The sequence below is a fragment of the Globicephala melas genome, chromosome 11, assembly GCF_963455315.2.
Source record: "Globicephala melas chromosome 11, mGloMel1.2, whole genome shotgun sequence".
Classification (NCBI taxonomy): domain Eukaryota; kingdom Metazoa; phylum Chordata; class Mammalia; order Artiodactyla; family Delphinidae; genus Globicephala; species Globicephala melas.
Window position 1 is genome coordinate 52,645,749 of NC_083324.2, and position 18,095 is coordinate 52,663,843.

Here is an 18,095-nt window from a genome sequence, read left to right on the forward strand (position 1 = left end):
AGGCTGTGGCCTATTTGGCTATGATAAAATGCCATTATCAAGTGCTTCATTATGCCTTGAATTCCCCGAGGTTGTAGCTCAGAGACCTCCCCCGAATGGTCCCTCAGCTCTGACACTGAAAGTCCCTAAGCGTGACACTGTTGAGCCAACCCCGAGATGACATCCATCCGTGGATGGAAGCAGACGCGCCTCTGCTTGGTACCCACCCTCACCGCTTGGGACATAGCTCGTCCAGCTTCTCTTGAAACCCCTCCCCACCAGAACTCCAGACCAGCGCCCAGTAAATGGCACAGCCTCTGAATTGGGTCTGTGGGGACAGGCAGGGACCCGTTTGCCCATGAATGCCGGCACTGTGGGCCCTGAAGACCAGTTCCCCGGAGTTGCTTTCCGTGATTCTGTGCTTGCTTTCCAGAGTCAACGCCCTGTCGGAATATTTTGGTTCCTCAGAGTTATTTTAAATTTATCAGTTTCAAAATCTTAATGCTTGGCCTTACGTTTATTGATAAATCAATTTGTGGGATATAAAGCAAAAATCTCCCAGCATGAGGACTAGCTATGTCCCGGAAAGATGGATTATTCAGTGTTTTTCAGCTTCTCTCAGCTCTTAGGCTAATTAAAAAGGAGCTTTCATTTGTGAGCCCGTTTGCAGGTCTAGTTTTAATATAGTCTTTTATTCATTATTAGGGACAGATTTTTGTATGCAATCCTGAAAAAAAGAGTCCTGGGAAGGCATAATTGCCGGTGATTTAATGAGTGAGTGCACATTTATGGATTTTCAGAAAAGAGCCTGGGAGTGTGGTCTTGCCAGTGCTTTAAACCAGCCTTGCTCTGGGGCTCACTTTTCTGATTTCTGTGGACTTGCGGGAAGTTTCACCTTGGTTTGGAAGCGGTTTTTCTGAAGATGAGAGGGAGGAGGGATCCTCCATGTGCATCAGCCGTCAGCAGATTCTGTGATTTCTTCTTTGTTCCCAAGTACCGCTGCTGAGAATTCACCTGCCAAGAGATGGGGGTGTGATCAGGATTCCAGCGGTGTAGCAGGCTGCGTGCCCTTAGCTGAGTTTCAGTGTTGCCTTTTTTACAGCCCCGTGAGGTGCGGGTACCATTATCCCTGCATCACGGATGAGGCAGCCGAGGGGCAGAGAACTTAAGGTCACCAGGCTGGCGAGGGACGGAGGAGTTGGAATGATCCTCTAAGATCTCATCTAGGGCTTTTAAAAAATGGTGGCGTATGCTCCAGGTAAGTATGTTCTGAAGAAAATATCAGTGGCATGATCCTACCTCACCAAGTTTATATTCGTGAATGAGACCAGGAAGACTCAGCACGTGGCGCTCGTGGCTGTCGCGTGGTCCTGGCCCGCTGAGAGAGGCCAGTGCAGGATGTGCAAATGGGTGGGGGTCCCCAGAGTACGGCAGGTCAGAGGCTGGAAAGGCTGACAACAGAGGGGGACATTGTAGACATCGGGGGTGGGGCAGTGCTGTCAGGGGACATTTGGGCCCCTGGGAGGACTTTACTGCCACATAGTCCATCCACATGGAGGGTGAGGATGGGGGACAAAGAGCTGCCTTCTCTGGGCCCTTGAAGGCAGGTGACACAGGGACCAGCAGCCTCCTCCTCAGGGTCTCAGGGCCCCTCCCGCTGTCACAGGCCGTGAGGCTATGAGGATGCAGCTGGCACTCAGGGAACTGGAGGCTTTCGAGTAGAACTGGGGCGGAGGGGTGGGTGGGGAGTCTGCTGGAGCCTCTCTCTTTCCAACTTCCACTTCCGGTTCCTCTTGACTGTTGGTGTCAGACCTGTTCGGTATAAACTTTACCACCTGCTTCGCTCTCTTCTTAGCAGCGTAATTCTAGGAAAGACACAAAGTACGCTTGGAAACAAAAAGTATACCAGGCCTGGCCATTCTTCTTCCAGGGTCCTGAGCACAAGCTGTAAGAAGCGACACATTGGTGTCGAATCCTCCTTGCAGACACAGGTCCACCCTTGTGCATCACAGGACAGGGCCTCAGCGGTCACCTGGGGCAGCTCTGCCCCCTGAACTGCGGGGAGGGATAAGTGACAGAGGGAGGGTGTTCGGTGGCCCAAGGCTTGGCTTTGGGAAAGATGGCGTAATTTCATTGGGAGCTCTGGCGAGTGGGGAGGTGGGGAGAAGTCAGTGTGCTCTGATATTCAGTGTATTTGGTGTAGTGGAGCCATGCTGTCTGTGCGTTTATGTTACATGTATTCAGTTCTCTTCCTGGTTAAGGAGAGAGATTTAAATGTTGCTGCGATCTCTGCCCCTTAGTCATGCCCGCGCGATTGTGAGTGACCTGAGTCTGCTTTTTCTCGGGGTGGGGGGGTCTTCTCTCCTGCCTGTGCCCATGTGTGAGCATCCTGCCTCCCTGGGGGAGGTCACGACCCCCAGACGCACATGGGCCCCTGGGGTTTCCACACCGGCCCCCTGTGTCTGTGGGTCAGCAGGTGTAACTTCGCTGGACTTACCTGGGGGAGTGAGGTTGCGGGTTCTGGACAAGCCTGGTTTATTCCAAAAACTGTGGCTCCTGGGCTATGCAAGGAGTTTTTAAGGGTAAATTGAGTGACTCCTGAGTACATCTTCATATTGACTTTGGAAACTCAGCATTCTTGATCGCTTTGTACCTTTAGTCCCCTCTCCTCAGACTCTCCTGGCGAGCTCCCCAGGGCTGAAAGGGACACACACACATACACTGTCTCTCTGCTGGGCAGATTCTAGCTCTGTTGATTGATTGATTTTTTAAAATTTATTTTAATTTTATTGAAGTGTAGCTGATTTACAGTGTTGTGTTAATTTCTGCTATACAACAAAGTGACTCAGTTATAAGTATATGTGTGTGTGCATGTGTGTGTGTGTGTAGATATACATTCTTTTCCATAATGGTTTATTGCAGGATGTTGAATAGAGTTCCCTGTGCTATACAGTAGGACCTTGTTGTTTATCCATCCTATGTATAATAGTTTGCATCTGCTAATCCCAAACTCCCACTCCATCCCTCTCCCAACCCCCCTCCTCCTTGGCAACCACAGGTCTGTTCTCTATGTCTGTGAATCTGTTTCATAGATAAGTTCATTTGTGTCATATTTTAGGTTCCACATACAAGTGATATCATATGATATTTGTCTTTATCTGACTTACTTCACTTAGTATGATCAACTCTAGGTCCATCCCTGTTGCTGAAAATGGCATCATTTCATCCTTTTTTAGGGCTGAGTAATCTAGCTCTGTTGATTGACATGCTAATCTAGTCTCAGAGAGAAGTACCGACCAGTCAAATTACTTAACCCCTCTGAGTTTCCGTTTCCACCTCCTCATTTAAAAATGATAATAATTGATGCTGAGTTGAGTAGTTGTGAAGCTCACAGAAGACACTGCACGTGAAGCCCCTGGAAGTGCTGGGTGGCCAGGAAGGGTCCCCCAGGGCACATGGAGCCCCCTCCTCGCTCTTTCCAGTGGAGGAACCAGGGGCCCAGGGAGGGGACATCACTAACACCTCCAGTCACATAGTTCTGGCCGAAGGACAGAACTGACCTTCCTGAGGCTCTTGCTGCACTTGACCATTGCAGGCCCAGAGTGGGCAGGAATAGAGCTGGGAGGGCTTTTCTACGGGGAGCGAAGCCCCACTGCGGGGTGGGAGGCCGAGAAGGCCCCTCACACAGAGCAAACCTCAGTGAGCCAGGCGTGTGGGTTCCCAGGCCTCTGCCGGCCCAAGAGGTGCTGCCCTCAGCAGAGGGGGCCCTGTGGGTGCCCGACCGGACAAGCCAGAGCAGGGGCTGGGTGTCAATGCACCAGCCGTACAGCAGCCCCGGGAGACGGCGCCTGTCGGGGCAGTTCACGGCAGCCTTTGAGAACTTGTTCAGAACTGGTTCCTTTCCCTAGAAAAAGAGACAAGCCCACGTCATTTTGCATTGTTTCAAGAGGATCAGATCTCTCCGAGACTAGTACTTGGCTCCCAGCCTGGAGAACCTCTGATCAAGGGGTGGGTGCCCCCCGGGTGGGGACAGCAGCTGTGCACTCTTGCTTTGTAACTTCCTGAAAACCTTTGAGGTTGTCTCTGCTGCTCTCAGGATAAAGGCAGAACTCCTTAACAGGCTTTTTCGAAGTTTAAAGATGAGGCCTGGCCCCTGTAGACCTGGGCAGCCTCCATACCTATACACACCACTTCCCTTTCTTCCCTGGGGCCCTTTTCTCAGACCCCCATGTTCACCCGGCTCCTTCCCACCACAGGGCCTTTGCACATGCCTCCCCCTGCTTCTACTTTCCCTCCCCTCTTCCCCAACTCAACTCTTACCCAGCTCGAATGTCCCTTCCACCAGGAAGCCTCCCCTCCCAGCTCAGCCCCTGCTGCTGGAGGCCCCGGGCACCTCCCCCTCCCACCCCATCACGGTCACAGTTTTGTGTTTGCAAGTGCTTCATTCACGGCCACCTTTCTCTTTGGCTCCTTGAGGGCAGAGAGCGGGTCTGTCTTGTTCACCATGTGTTCTCAGCATCTCTCGTGCAGTAGAGATGCAGCAAATAGATAAATGGCACGTGGGTGGCCGGCCTCTGTGGAGGTGGGAGGCGTGACATCTGTTGCAGGAGTGCGTTTGGTTTCTCATCTTTGCATCTTCTGGTCCCCAGTGATGCCCAAAGCTCAGCTTCTCTGTGCACCGGTGCTGAATTGAATCTCGGAGACATAGTTTTGGGTGAAGTAGAAAAGGACAGCTTTATTTCTTTGCCAGGCAAAGGGGGACACAGTGGGCTCCTGCCCTCGAAAACTGTGTGTCCCAATTGGGGAGGATTTGATGAGGAGTTTTATAGCAATGGTTCAAAGGTGGGGTTGCTGACAAGATTAGGGTGTGTGCAGGGTCTCAGGTGCGATTAGGTCTCCGTGGTACGCGGGGCCTCTCACTGCTGTGGCCTCTCCCGTTGCGGAGCACAGGCTCCGGACACACAGGCTCAGCGGTCATGGCTCACGGGCCTAGCTGCTCCGCGGCATGTGGGATCTTCCCGGACCGGGCACGAACCCTTGTCCCCTGCAGGCGGACTCTCAACCACTGCGCCACCAGGGAAGCCCAGGTCTCCTAATCTTGATGAGCTTCTCTGTTCCTTTAATCTTTTGCCTCCGGTGGTTTCTTGGCTCCGCCTCCCTTGATTAGCAACTGTTGCAATCTGCCCTTTGGAACTCAGGGAAGGTCATGGAGGCTACAAGAAACGGAAGACAAAAAGGCCTCCGTGCCCTGGAGCCCCTCAGGGTCCTCCTCGGTTTCACCAGCTGCGCTTTCCTCGTGTGCGAGCCTAACCCTTCCCTCCTGTCTCCCTCAGGTGTGCTGCGGCTCCTGGAGCACGGGGAGGAGTATGTGTTCACCCTGCCCAGTGCCTACGCCCGGTCTATCCTCACCATCCCTTGGGTGGAGCTCGGAGGAAAAGTCAGCATCACCTGCGCCAAGACTGGGTACTCAGCGACAGTGATCTTCCACACAAAGCCTTTCTACGGGGGGAAGGTCCACAGGTAGGAGGGGCCAGGGAGACTCCATCTCTGTCCGATCACGATGCCCCAGGTTTCTTGTCTGCATCAGAAGACTGGGTTCCAGCCGTGGGATGAGTTGAAAAATCAAGATCAATTTAACAGATGTGTTTCAGATGACATGTCTCACCGGCGGCGTCTTGAACCCTCCCCAGTCTGGTGATGTGTTGGCGGAACATGCCCCAGAGAACAAAGGGCTTCTGGCGTTATCGTAACCTCTTGCTTCCGAGGCCGGAGGCCTGACCTGCACTGATGCAGTTCTGTGAGCTCCATGCAACATCCCGAATCCTGCATCTATGAGAGCAGGACCGTTTCTCTCCTTTTGGAAGCTGGGAAGCAGTCCTAAGAAACAGAAGGAGAGGCCCGCTGTTTGAGGGGAGCATCACCTCGTTTTTATGGCTCTAATTATAAATTTCCCCCTTTGGAGCAGATCACTGGATAATAAGCAAGCCCCCATCTTTGACCTTTTTCTTGGAAAGCTTTTCCGGATGGCGTTCATGTGGGGTGCTGGAGTGTCGCCTGGAAAGTAGGCACCTTCAGTGGCCGTTTTGGAGCCAAACATACCAGCCCCCAAGAGCTGATTATGCGCGTTTCTCCCCAGCTCCGGGGCCCCTCATGCCCCAGTGGTAGCTTGAGATCCGCTGTGGGTGGGGCAGCACAGAAACTGGCAAAAGCTGTAAACCAGGCGTTTTCCCTCCTGGCGAGCCCGTTGTTAAAGCGTTACCAGCACAGCACGGATACCCTTCCGCTGTGTGCCGTTGGGAGGATTTCTGATGCCGCCTGGGCTCCCGGCGGTGTTCAGGCTCAGGGAGAAAAATTCCAGACCTAGGTTTGAAAACACCAAATTCATCCCAAGCTTGGCCATTAGGAAAAGAAGAACCGGGGCTTCCCTGGTGGCACAGTGGTTGGGGATCCGCCTGCCGATGCAGGGGACACGGGTTCGTGCCCCGGTCCGGGAAGATCCCACATGCCGCGGAGCGGCTGGGCCCGTGAGCCATGGCCGCTGAGCCTGCGCATCCGGAGCCTGTGCTTCGCAACGGGAGAGGCCGCAATAGTGAGAGGCCCCCCCAACAAAAAAAAAAGAAAAAGAGGCCCCGGGCTCCTCCACCTCCCGTTTCTGCTGTGTTACTCTGCCTGCAGCAGGCTCCTGGGGAGAGGGAGGTGGGCTCTGCTTTCACCCGGAGCCCCCGGGCCGGGTCGGTGAGGCAAAGGGCCACACATCTCCACCAGGGGCCCTTGTGAAGCCAGGCTGGAGGGGTTCGACCTTGTTTAGTGATTGAAAATTTCCCCCCTAGACTCTCACACTCTTTTGGTGGTTGAAATGTACACTGTTAGTTGCTATTTGAGGGAGGAGAAGGGTATATATATATATACATATATATATATTTTTAAGTTTTATATATGTGTATATATACATATATATATATATTTTTTTTTTTTTATTTTGCGGCACACGGGCCTCTCACTGCTGTGGCCTCTCCCGTTGCGGAGCACAGGCTCCGGACGCGCAGGCTCAGCGGCCATGGCTCACGGGCCTAGCCGCTCCGCGGCATGGGGGATCCTCCTGGACCGGGGCACGAACCCGTGTCCCCCGCATCGACAGGCGGACTCTCAACCACTGCGCCACCAGGGAAGCCCTAAAGTTTTATATATATTTTTTATTGGAGTATAATTGCTTTAGAATCTTGTGTTAGTTTCTGCTATACAGTGAAGTGACTCAGCTATATGTATACATATATCCCCTCCCTCTTGAACCTCCCTCCCCCCTCCCCCCTCCCCCCCATCTAGGCCATCGCATAGCACTGCGCTGAGCTCCCTGTGCTATACAGCAGCTTCCCACTAACAATCTACTTTACACATGTTGTAGTGTATTTATGTCAAACCTAATCTCCCAATTCATCCCACCCTCCCCTTTGCTCCCCGCATCCCGTGTCCACACATCCGTTCCCTATATCTGCCTTTTCTATTCCTGCCCTGCAAATAGATTCATCTATACCATTTTTCCACATGTATGCATTAATATACGACATTTGTTCTTCTCTTTCTGACTGACTTCACTCGGTATGACAGTCTCTAGGTCCATCCACATCTCTACAAATGACCCAATTTCATTTCTTTTTATGGCTAATATTCCATTATATATATGTGCCACATCTTCTTTATCCATTCACCTGTCGATGGACACTTAGGTTGCTTTCATGTCCTGGCCATTGTAAACAGTGCTGCAGTGAACATTGGGGTACATGTGTCTTTTTAAATTATGGTTTTCTCAGGGTATATGCCCAGTAGTGGGATGGCTGGGTCATATGGTAGTTAGTTCTACTTTAAATGACACAATAGACCAGATACACTTAATTGATATTTATATTTTGTTTTTACTGAGTTTTGTGATTTCCACCCCAATAATAACATCTTATAAAACCTTGGCATTTTTATCAAAACTAAGAAATTGATGAAATTCAACTAAACAAATCACAGTATATAGTGTATACAATATAGTGTTAAAACATGTATAATTTTCAACCGCCTATCTAATTTATTGTCAAAAATCAATAAAACAATATTAGTTGAAAAAAACTAAGAAATTGGGGGATAAATTAGGAGTTTGGGATGGACATATACACACTACTATATATAAAATAGGTAAACAACAAGGACCTACTGTATAGCACAGGGAACTATGTTCAATATCTTGTAATAACCTATAAGGGAAAAGAATCTGAAAAAGTGTGTGTGTGTGTGTATGTGTGTGTGTGTGTAACTGAATCACTTTGCTGTATACTTGAAACTAACACAACATTGTAAATTAACTATACTTCAATTGAAAAAAAACTAAGAAATTAACATTGCTGCATTCCTATGAACTAATTTACTGACTTTATTCAGATCCTACCTGTTTTCCCACTGATGCTTTCTTTATTCTGCTCAAGGATATTAGATCACATTTTAAGAGCTAGTCTTTGAGCAAAAGAGCAAAAAGCAACCCCATAAAAAAAGATCTCTACATGTGAGGATGCCTGTTGAAGTCGGTCTCTGTTCTGATAACCTTGCAAAGCGTGTTTATTCGATGCTTCATTAATTCAGGGTCACAGCAGAAGTGAAGCACAACCCAACCAACACCATTGTGTGCAAAGCCCACGGGGAGTGGAATGGGACCCTAGAGTTCACCTACAACAACGGGGAGACCAAGGTCATTGACACGACCATGCTGCCAGTGTACCCCAAGAAGATCCGACCCCTGGAGAAGCAGGGCCCCATGGAGTCCAGGTGGGGACCAGGCCACGTGCTCCTCTCCAAGCTTTGTTGTCCTCAGCACTTGACCCAAGGGGCAGAGAGGAAGCCCAATGCAAAGGGGCCAGGAATCATTCCTTTGGAAACTTGAATTGTCCTCTGTGTGTCACTTAGGTGTAGATCCTTTGTTTAGTTGCTCTGCAGTCATGGGGTGGAGTGTGAAAACAGCCCTCCCAGACTTTAATGCCTGACCTAAAAGAGTTTGTCAACTCTGTGGGTCTGTTACTTAATTGTAAAGTTAAATACAGAGAGATGCTAGTAATCAAAGAGCTGTGCAGCAAAGCAATGAGATACTTTTTTTTTTTCTTACCAGATTAGCAACATAATTCAAAAAAATTCAGTGCCTGCAAGGCTGTGATAAAATTAACACTCTCTGCCCTGTGCTTCCAGTAGGAAGGTGTGCAGGTTAGCTGCGTGGATCAGTAGCTTTAAATTTGTGAGTTCACCTCTTGTAGTCCATTTCTGGGAATCTCATCTAAGGGAGAATTCTTCGATTCACAAAAGGTTTTAAATATGAAATTTGGGTATTTAAAAAAAAAAAACTAAAACAAAAGGAAGAAAAAGAAACCATCTAACCGTGCAACAATTGGAAAACAGTTAAGTGAATTATGGTGAATTCACTCTATCATGTGAATATCCCGCAAGCCACTTAAAGTGATGTTTATGCAGGTACAGAAGCAGAATCTTCTGGAAATATGCCATTTTAAATTTTTAATCCAGGAGGTCAGCCAGCTATGGCCCATGGGCCAGATCCCATCTCTGGCTGATTTTTGTAAAATTTTACAGGAACGCAGCTGCATCCATTTGTTTGTATCTCGTTTGTGGCTGCCCTCTGGCTACAATAGCAGTGAAACAGTTGCGACCAAGACCAAATGGCCTGTAGAGCCTAAAACGTTTAGTCTCTGGCCCTTTACAGAGAACGTTTGCTGGCCCCACTCTTATCTAAAGGCATGCTGCTCTGTAGAAAGAGGATATAGGGTTAAAGTGAAATGACAGATGATTCTTTGAAAGGGTTTGCCATTACAGGAAGAGTTTGTAACGAAATTGGAAAGGTGCTTTTTATGTGGAAACAAAGCAGGGATACCAGTGTGTATAAATCATACATTATCACCGAGTTTAATAGAAAGAGGGCTGCAGTGTCCTGGAAACTTGGCTTTGTGGTAGGATTAGTCCACTCGTTCTTGTTGATCAGAATGTAACCTTCTCTGAGTCCAAATGGAGGGCGTGAACCCAGCCCTTTGGACTGTGACAGGAAGGAATCCCTCCCCTGGCCTCTGACGACACCTCCCCAGAATCAGGAGCCCTGTGGTTGCTGTCACAGCACCGCTTGTTTCTGGTATGGCTGTTGACAACAAAACTATGATTCCTTTGAGCTGTTATTCCAAGACTGTTGAGTAGGTTAGCTGCTCCTCATTAAGCCTTGCTGGGAGTGGAATGGATGGAGGATGGAGTCTGCAACCAGAGAGAGGGGCGTATCGCCTCTTCTCGTCTCGCATACGTGGACTTTACTGTTGACAAACCCAGCAGCCCACCTTGTTCTCCGAGGCGGGAATGGCCTTGAGGTGTAGCGCCTGCCACTCAGAGCACCTGAGCCCAGCCACCTGTGCCAGGCCTCACCTGAGGAGGCGAAGGAGGGCCCGCCTAGTGGTCTCAGCCCCACAGTGGCCCGGCCCCCACCAGCCCCTGTGGAGGGGAACCCCTGCCCCATGAAGGGGAGAGCGAAGCTGCTCTTACATTGGCCCACTGCTGTCAATGTGCTCGCGATGCTCAGAGCCCGGCCCGCGCAGGCATCCTGCTCGGGCTGGAGCCCTCCACACGGCAATGCTGGCCACACCCGGCCTAGCCACCACCTGGCCCTTGGCCACCGGGACCTCCGCTTCTAGCAAAGGCTCCCCTGGGCTTCCTTTTAGCTTTTCTTGCCGACTTGCCCCTGCCCTCTCCGCCCTGAAGGCTTTTCCGCCTATCCCTTTGTCCTGAAGTTCAGAGCCTTCAGAAGCAGAGCCCCTCCAGGGGGTTCTTGGTGGGTGTCTGGGCATAGCCCTTGACCTGTGGGCCGGCTCTTTGCTCACCACCCCATCTGCAGTCCCTGGGGCTCTCTATCGTCTAAATTTGGGGCCACTATTTTATGATAGGCCTTATCAGGGGAGGTCCTGCCCTGAGAGCACCCCAACCCTGGATGTCCGGGCACCCAGTCCTTCCCTCAGCGCCAAGGTGTGTGTTGAGGGTTCAGGTGATGGAAAAGACTGATTTGACCAGGCACCAGCCCTCCCTGTCTGCTTCGCCACCTTCCTTTCCTGTATTAGGCCATCTTTTCCCCTCTTAAGTCAGCTGTCAGGGCGTGGTAGAAAGAGCAAGCGCTGTGAGGCTGGTAGGACCTGGCTTTCTCCCACCTTCCACTGTGTAAGTTCGGAGCCAGGGTGCCACTGTACCCTCTGCATGGTGGGGTGCTGGGCGGCGGTGGGCAGGCTGGCCTTGCAGCCAGAGCCCGGGCCCCATCGGTTCCTGGGCTCAGGTCCCCCAGGAGGGCTGCTGTCCTGGATGCACTGGCCACTCCCCTGCGGGCTCCTGGCCCAGGATCTAACGGGGAGCTTCTGCTTGGCCCCAGCTGCAGAGACATCATACCCCCAAAGCCTGGTTCCCTTGTGCGGAATACCGACTGGTCCTGATGTGCCGAAGTGAGGAAGTGTCCCCCTTCACCTCAGTGCTGGTCCCCTCCCTCCAGCACAGAGTGGGACTGGAGGGGGCACCCTGGCTTCCTGAGGAGGGAAGCTGCCGCCTTCTCCAGTGAATGAAGGAGTGAGTGAGTGAATGAATGAATGTGTCTAACTTTGCGTGTAGACACAGGGAGGTGACGGATCCCCCAGGGTCTGTAACTCCTAATACGGGGCTCCCGGTGGGAGAGCAGCCACTGTTCACATCCATCAGCCTGCTGACCTCTGGCAGGTCACTTCACCTTATGTGGATCTGTTTTTCTCCCCTTTACAATGGGGCGATAGTATCGCATCTATATCCCTGGGATGTTGTGTTGATGAGATGAGTTAATCCATATGTAAAATGTTTAGGAATGTGGTGAATGCCCCGTGGCAGGGTCTGCTGTAGATTTTGTCTGTAGGAGCAGTTTGATTGCTCCAGTCTTCCCTAGATTGGTCTAGACGCTCAGAGCCCGGGAGGGGAGAGGGGATTCAGATCTGGGCGCAGGTGGGGCCCTGGGCCTGTGGAGTGAGCTGCTCATCCCCTCCTGCCCCGCAGCCCAGCATCCTCGGCTCGGGCCCTTCCTCGCCCAGGACCGCAGCCTCAGGCTGCTGGCCCTGCCTGACTGTTCCCTGTTCCCAATGACCCCTGCCCCCAGGAACCTCTGGCGGGAGGTGACCCGATGCTTGCGGCTGGGGGACATCGACGCTGCCACCGAGCAAAAGCGGCGGCTGGAGGAGAAGCAGCGCACAGAGGAGCGGAAGCGGGAGAACCTCCGCACTCCCTGGCGGCCCAAGTACTTCATCCAGGAGGTGACCGTACCGGGCGTCCTGGGCGGGGAGGACGGGCTGTCCCCTATCGCGGCCGCTGGACGGGCAGGGGTGGCCCGGGAGGTCTGGGCATGGTGGCCGTGGCTCCCCCATCAGGGAGGCGTACCCGCCCGCGGGGAGGCATGGAGTGGGGCTGCTTCACAAAGACCACGGCCCAGCTACTCTGCCTTCAGTAGCAGATTGATCGGGAAGCCCCTCCCAGACCAGCTCCACACCTGGGTGGGTTGGAACCTTCTCCATGACAGCACCCTTTCAGAGCTTTGCCTCCCAGGGGCCCAATGGGGGATGGACGTGCCGGGGAGGCCCGCGGGGGTCTGCGTCCCGGCGCTGCTGCTGGAAGTGGTGTTGGAAGGGGACCCCCACACACGCCCCTCACCCCCTGACTGGGCAAGGCGCCCTGTGCCCAGTTGTTTGTGGCACAGCCGGGCAGCATTCTGAGAACAGAACTGGAAATGACAAAGGTGTAGGAGACACCATTTTTTTTTTTTTTTTTTTTTGCGGTACGCAGGCCTCTCACTGCTGTGGCCTCTCCCGTTGCGGAGCACAGGCTCCGGACGCGCAGGCTCAGCGGCCATGGCTCACGGGCCCAGCCGCTCCGCGGCAAGTGGGATCCTCCCGGACCGGGGCACGAACTCGCGTCCCCTGCATCGGCAGGCGGACTCTCAACCACTGCGCCACCAGGGAAGCCCGGAGCCACAATTTTTAAGGCAGGCTGGTCAGGAGCTTGGCAGCATCAATGAGAGAAACAGGCTGGTGAGGGCAGGGCAGACCCAGGGTCTGTATCTAAAAGGGTGGATGCCACTGACCTCCAGGCCGTCACAGGCTGATGGCCCAGTTCTTCAAGAGAAGCCAGAAATCAGAATTTTTATGAGATCTGATATTCACCTGGTGTCAAGGAATTTTTAAAAGTTTAAACACTAAGGGCCAATTGAAGTCTGTCTGGGCTTTCCTTGCCTAGGCACTGCTGGTGTCTGACTTCTGCTCCTTGGAAGGATGGCTCCCTGGAGCTGGAGGTCTGCGGGGAGAGTTAGTGACCTTGAGCTGGGCTTCTGGTCTGGGCAGGAAGCAGCCATGTGTCTCCTAGAGGCAGGAACTAGGGCCGTGGGCTGAGCACAGATGTCAAGGTCAGATGCTGGTTCAGACAGGAAGCCTTCTTGGGGAGACTCTGAGTGTATCCCTGTTTGGAGGCCTTGCCCAGGGGAGGTGACTCTGTATTAGTCAGGGTTCTCCAGAGAAACAGCACAGAACCAACAGAAGATAGAAATTTAAATAGATTTATTATGAGATCGTGGAGGCTGAAAAGCCATGGGATCTGTAGTTTGCGAGGTGGAACCGCGGGAAAGCCAGTGGTATGATTCAGTCCAAAGGCCTGAGACCCAGGGGAGCTGACAGTGTGAATCCCAGCCGAGGGCAGAAGTCAGGATGAGTGAGGCAGGAAAGAAAGGGCCAGTTCCTGCTTCCTCCACCTTTTGTTCCATTCAGGCCCTGGGCACATTGCATGATGCTCACCTCATGGGGGTGGGATATCTACATTATTCCACCCACCAATTCAAATGCTACCCTCATCTGGAAGCACCACCCCCTCCCCTGTGCTCAGAAACAATGTTTAATCCAGAGCCAGTCAACACATAAAATTAACCATCACAGAATCCCCCAGGGATCCTTCTGCCGGATCTTGTCTCTCTGAGACAACTAGGTTGCCCGGCTTCTGTGGAAAGTTGCACAGTAAAAAGTAAAATGGGGCTTCCCTGGTGGCGCAGTGGTTGGGGGTCCATCTGCCGATGCAGGGGACGCGGGTTCATGCCCTGGTCCGGGAAGATCCCACATGCCGCGGAGTGGCTGGGCCCGTGAGCCGTGGCCGCTGAGCCTGCACGTCTGGAGCCTGTGCGTCCGGAGCCTGTGCTCAGCGACGGGAGAGGCCGCAACAGTGAGAGGCCCGCGTACCACAAAAAAAAAAAAAGTAAAATGACAACAACCAAAAAACATCGTTTTCCTCCCATAGGGTGTAAGAAAAGCCAGTCTGTTTATAACAGGAGGCTTGAGGATATTTAAAGAATACAAATCATCCCCGCACCAGCATGATTACCATTCAGTACATCCCTCTAGTCTAGCACCAGATTGCATACCATTTTGATTCCTGCCTTTTTCTCACTGGTATTTGACTGGTGTCCTCTCCTGTGTGTGCTGATGTCTTTTGACTGCGGCCTTGCGTGTGCCCTTTGTTGGGCACTCCCCTCCAGCCTGGTGGGTGGTAAAAGTCACTGGTTTGGGCAGATTCCTCCTATTCAGGCCCTTGTCTTTTCTCTTCCCTGTCCGTTTGTCCAACTACCCTCCTTTTTCTCCTGTCCCCGTTTCAAAGGACTTTTTTTTTTTGGCCAACTAATCTTGATGTAAACCAACAAAGCCCTCCCCCTCGTTACTTTGGTCGTTTTGTGGGGTTTCCTCCCAAAATGCCAGATACGAAGATCCCATGGGCTCTAAAAAGCAGCCGGGCTGAGGAGGGGTGGTGAGACCACCAGCATGGCTTGGCTGTGAGACATCAGGAGAGGCCGGCACACAGGTTGGTGGTCCTGAACAGATAGATGGTAACCAGCACTGCATGGTACTGTGTGGTACTAGCGCAGCAGGGGATACCCTTGCTTCTCCCCTTGTCTCGCCGACAGGTCTCCATGTAATGATGTGTCCTCCTCTCTCTTGCAGGGTGACGGCTGGGTATACTTCAATCCGCTTTGGAAGGCACACTAATGGGTGGAGATGCAGAACTTTCAGAAACGGTCCTGTTTTTGGAGGAATTAAAGTGGTACAGTATCAAGGTTCTTCTGGTATTCCCTGAGACCTCTTGCATTCAAGACATGGTACCTGAGAGGGAAATTATGTACTGTGAAAAATGCACCCCCAGACTCTACTATGGGATTGAATTTATTCAAGAGCCATTTGGGGCATGCGTGTGCACACACGTCTGTGTGCAAGCTCTCGGCACACTGTATGTTCACACGCATGTGCTATGTCTGCTGGATATTATTACACATGTAAATAGTGCACTTAACAATATTGAAGTGGGTAATTATGAGCTCCTTTTTATCAATGAGGTTTGAAGTTTTCTACTTTTCACTTTGCCAAATACTTTTGCACTCACAAAGTATTCTCCAGTTGACAACTCCTGTTCAAACAAAGGTGAACTGGCGTGGCCCTACTGCTGTCCATCTGGTAGAAGGTGGTTGTCATTTCAGAATAATCGCTGTGCTTCCCATTCCCCTCCCAAGTCAACATTTGTTTGTCCATATGCAAGACAGATCAACTGCCATTTCCTGCTGGATGGGGAGCAGGCAGGACGCTGTTAAAGGTTTATGCCGGAGCCTTCCAGGATGGAGCACCCCTGGGAGAGCCCAGAGCCAGGCCTACCTTGGAATGTTCCTCCCACCTCCTTGCCCCAGAAGCTTTCTGATAATTTCTCATGCTCAAAGCTCTAGTCATACAATTTTCAGAAGCTGCTTCTTTCATGGTAGAAAACAAGTCATATGGAGACTGCACTACTTTTATCTTGAAAAAAGGGCTTTAGAAATGAAATACACGCATTGCAAACATGCAGTGTTTGCAAAGGTGCACCACCACAGCCTCAATCTTATATTTCATTTGGGGAAAGAGAAAAGAATATCCTGTGGATTTTTTTTAAAGTGCACCTCTTGTTTGACCCGAATTCTGCAAGGAAACCACTGTGATTAAAACATCCATAAAGCCTGCGTAAGTGTTTCATGGTTTCAGTTCAGTTTCAGTCTTCAGCCTTTACAAATGAGGTCAAGACATGACCAGAATATAAGAAAGCAAGGAGAAAATGAAGTATTTGATCTTTGCTCAATGCTTAATTTATTTTTTACTGTGCCACTCTAATGAGAATATTTATACAATCCAGTAGCATGAATGCTTCTCTGTAGTAATACTAATTTTGTGCCTTTTGTCTGCTTTCTTAAGACCAATTGTTCACACTTTGTAGATATTAGACAAATATATTTCGATTAAATACTATACTTATCTGTGTGTCTGTATTTTATCTTTAGGGATTCCTAAGTTCTGTTGGAATTGGTGGCTCTGAGTGAACTCAAATTTTATGGATTAGTATTAATTTGATGTGAACAGCAATGATATTTTCATCAAAACATCATGTATGGATATTTTGTGACAAGGTCATAAGGTCACATCTAGTGAATAGTCTTGTTTTGAGAGAAGTGACTTACCAGGCAAAACCATAATGTAGGCTTGTTCTAGTCCATCGTCTTAAAACATCCAGGAGAGTAAAGTGTTTGGAACCATTTTATTTCTGAGAGGGAAAGTGGAATAGGTGCTATTTTGAGAAGAAAATCCTCAGTGAGAAGACCGAAAAGTAATCACTGTGGTGTTTTTAGATTTTCCAGTCTTATACCAGAGTATAAACCATCTGGGTAGTAAAAAATGGAGAAGGGTCACATTTTTTTTTTGAGGGGGGGTTCATTTTGCCTTTTTTAAAATTGTGAAATATATAAAAAAGATGTACACGAAACATAATACTGTTCAAGAATAATTATAAACACCCAGGTACCCACTGCTTAGGGAAAGAAACCTGTTTGTTGATACCTTAAAAGCCACCTTTGTGCCCCGACAAAATTGTGCCCCTACAAAATTCTGCTCCTGGACCCCAGAGGTAACACTGTCTTGACTCCTGGAGTAATCATCCTCTTGGCTTTTTTTTTTTTTAATTTTTGAATTTTATTTTATTTACTTTTTACACAGCATGTTCTTATTAGTTATCCATTTTATACATATTAGTGTATATATGTCAATCCCAGTCTCCCAATTCACCAACACACACACACACACACACACACACACACACACACACACACACACACACACACACACACACACACACACACACACACACACACACACACACACCAGTTTCCCCCCTTGGTGTCCAAACGTTTCTTCTCTACATCTGTGTTTCTATTTCTGCCCTGCAAACTGGTTCAACTGTACCATTTTTCTAGGTTCCACATATATGCGTTAATATACGTTATTTGTTTTTCTCTTTCTGACTTACTTCAGTCTGTATGACAGTCTCTAGGTCCATCCACGTCTCTACAAATGACCCAATTTCGTTCCTTTTTATGGCTGATTGTATATATTGTATATATTGTAAATATTGCCTTGTATATTTGTACCACATCTTTATCCATTCGTCTGTCGATGGGCATTTAGGTTGCTTCCATGACCTGGCTATTGTAAATAGTACTGCAATGAACATTGGGGTACATGTGTCTTTTTGAATTATGGTTTTCTCAGGGTATATGCCCAGTAGTGGGATTGCTGGGTCGTATGGTAGTTCTATTTTTAGTTTTTAAGGAACCTCCATACTGTTCTCCATAGTGGCTGTATCAATTTACATTCCCTCCAACCGTGCAATAGGGTTCCCTTTTCTCCACACCCTCTCCAGCGTTTGTTGTTTTCTGATGATGCCCATTCTAACTGGTGTGAGGTGATACCTCATTGTAGTTTTGATTTGCGTTTCTCTAATAATTAGTGATTTTGAGCAGCTTTTCATGGGTTTCTTGGCCATCTGTATGTCTTCTTTGGAGAAATGTCTGTTTAGGTCTTCTGCCCATTTTTGGATTGGGTTGTTTGTTTTTTTAATATTGAGCTGCCTGAGCTGTTTACACATTTTGGAGATTAATCCTTTGTTGATTCGTTTGCAAATATTTTTTCCCATTCTGAGGGTGTCGTCTTGTTTGTAGTTTC

The 18,095-nt window shown here is 49.9% G+C and overlaps 1 protein-coding gene across 9 annotated transcripts in view; it reads left to right on the forward strand.

The window, feature by feature from the left end:
• The window catches only part of OSBPL10 (oxysterol binding protein like 10), a 375,388-nt gene extending 359,045 nt beyond the window's left edge, over positions 1-16,343 (forward strand). For all 9 annotated transcript variants that reach the window (XM_060307431.1, XM_060307432.1, XM_060307436.1 and 6 more), the window contains 4 exons: positions 5,313-5,499; positions 8,599-8,781; positions 12,155-12,308; positions 15,027-16,343. In XM_060307431.1, coding sequence (XP_060163414.1) covers positions 5,313-5,499; positions 8,599-8,781; positions 12,155-12,308; positions 15,027-15,071 — 569 coding nt within the window. In that variant the 3' untranslated portion in view covers positions 15,072-16,343. The remainder of the gene's footprint in view (positions 1-5,312; positions 5,500-8,598; positions 8,782-12,154; positions 12,309-15,026) is intronic.
• The last annotated feature ends 1,752 nt before the right edge of the window (positions 16,344-18,095 follow it).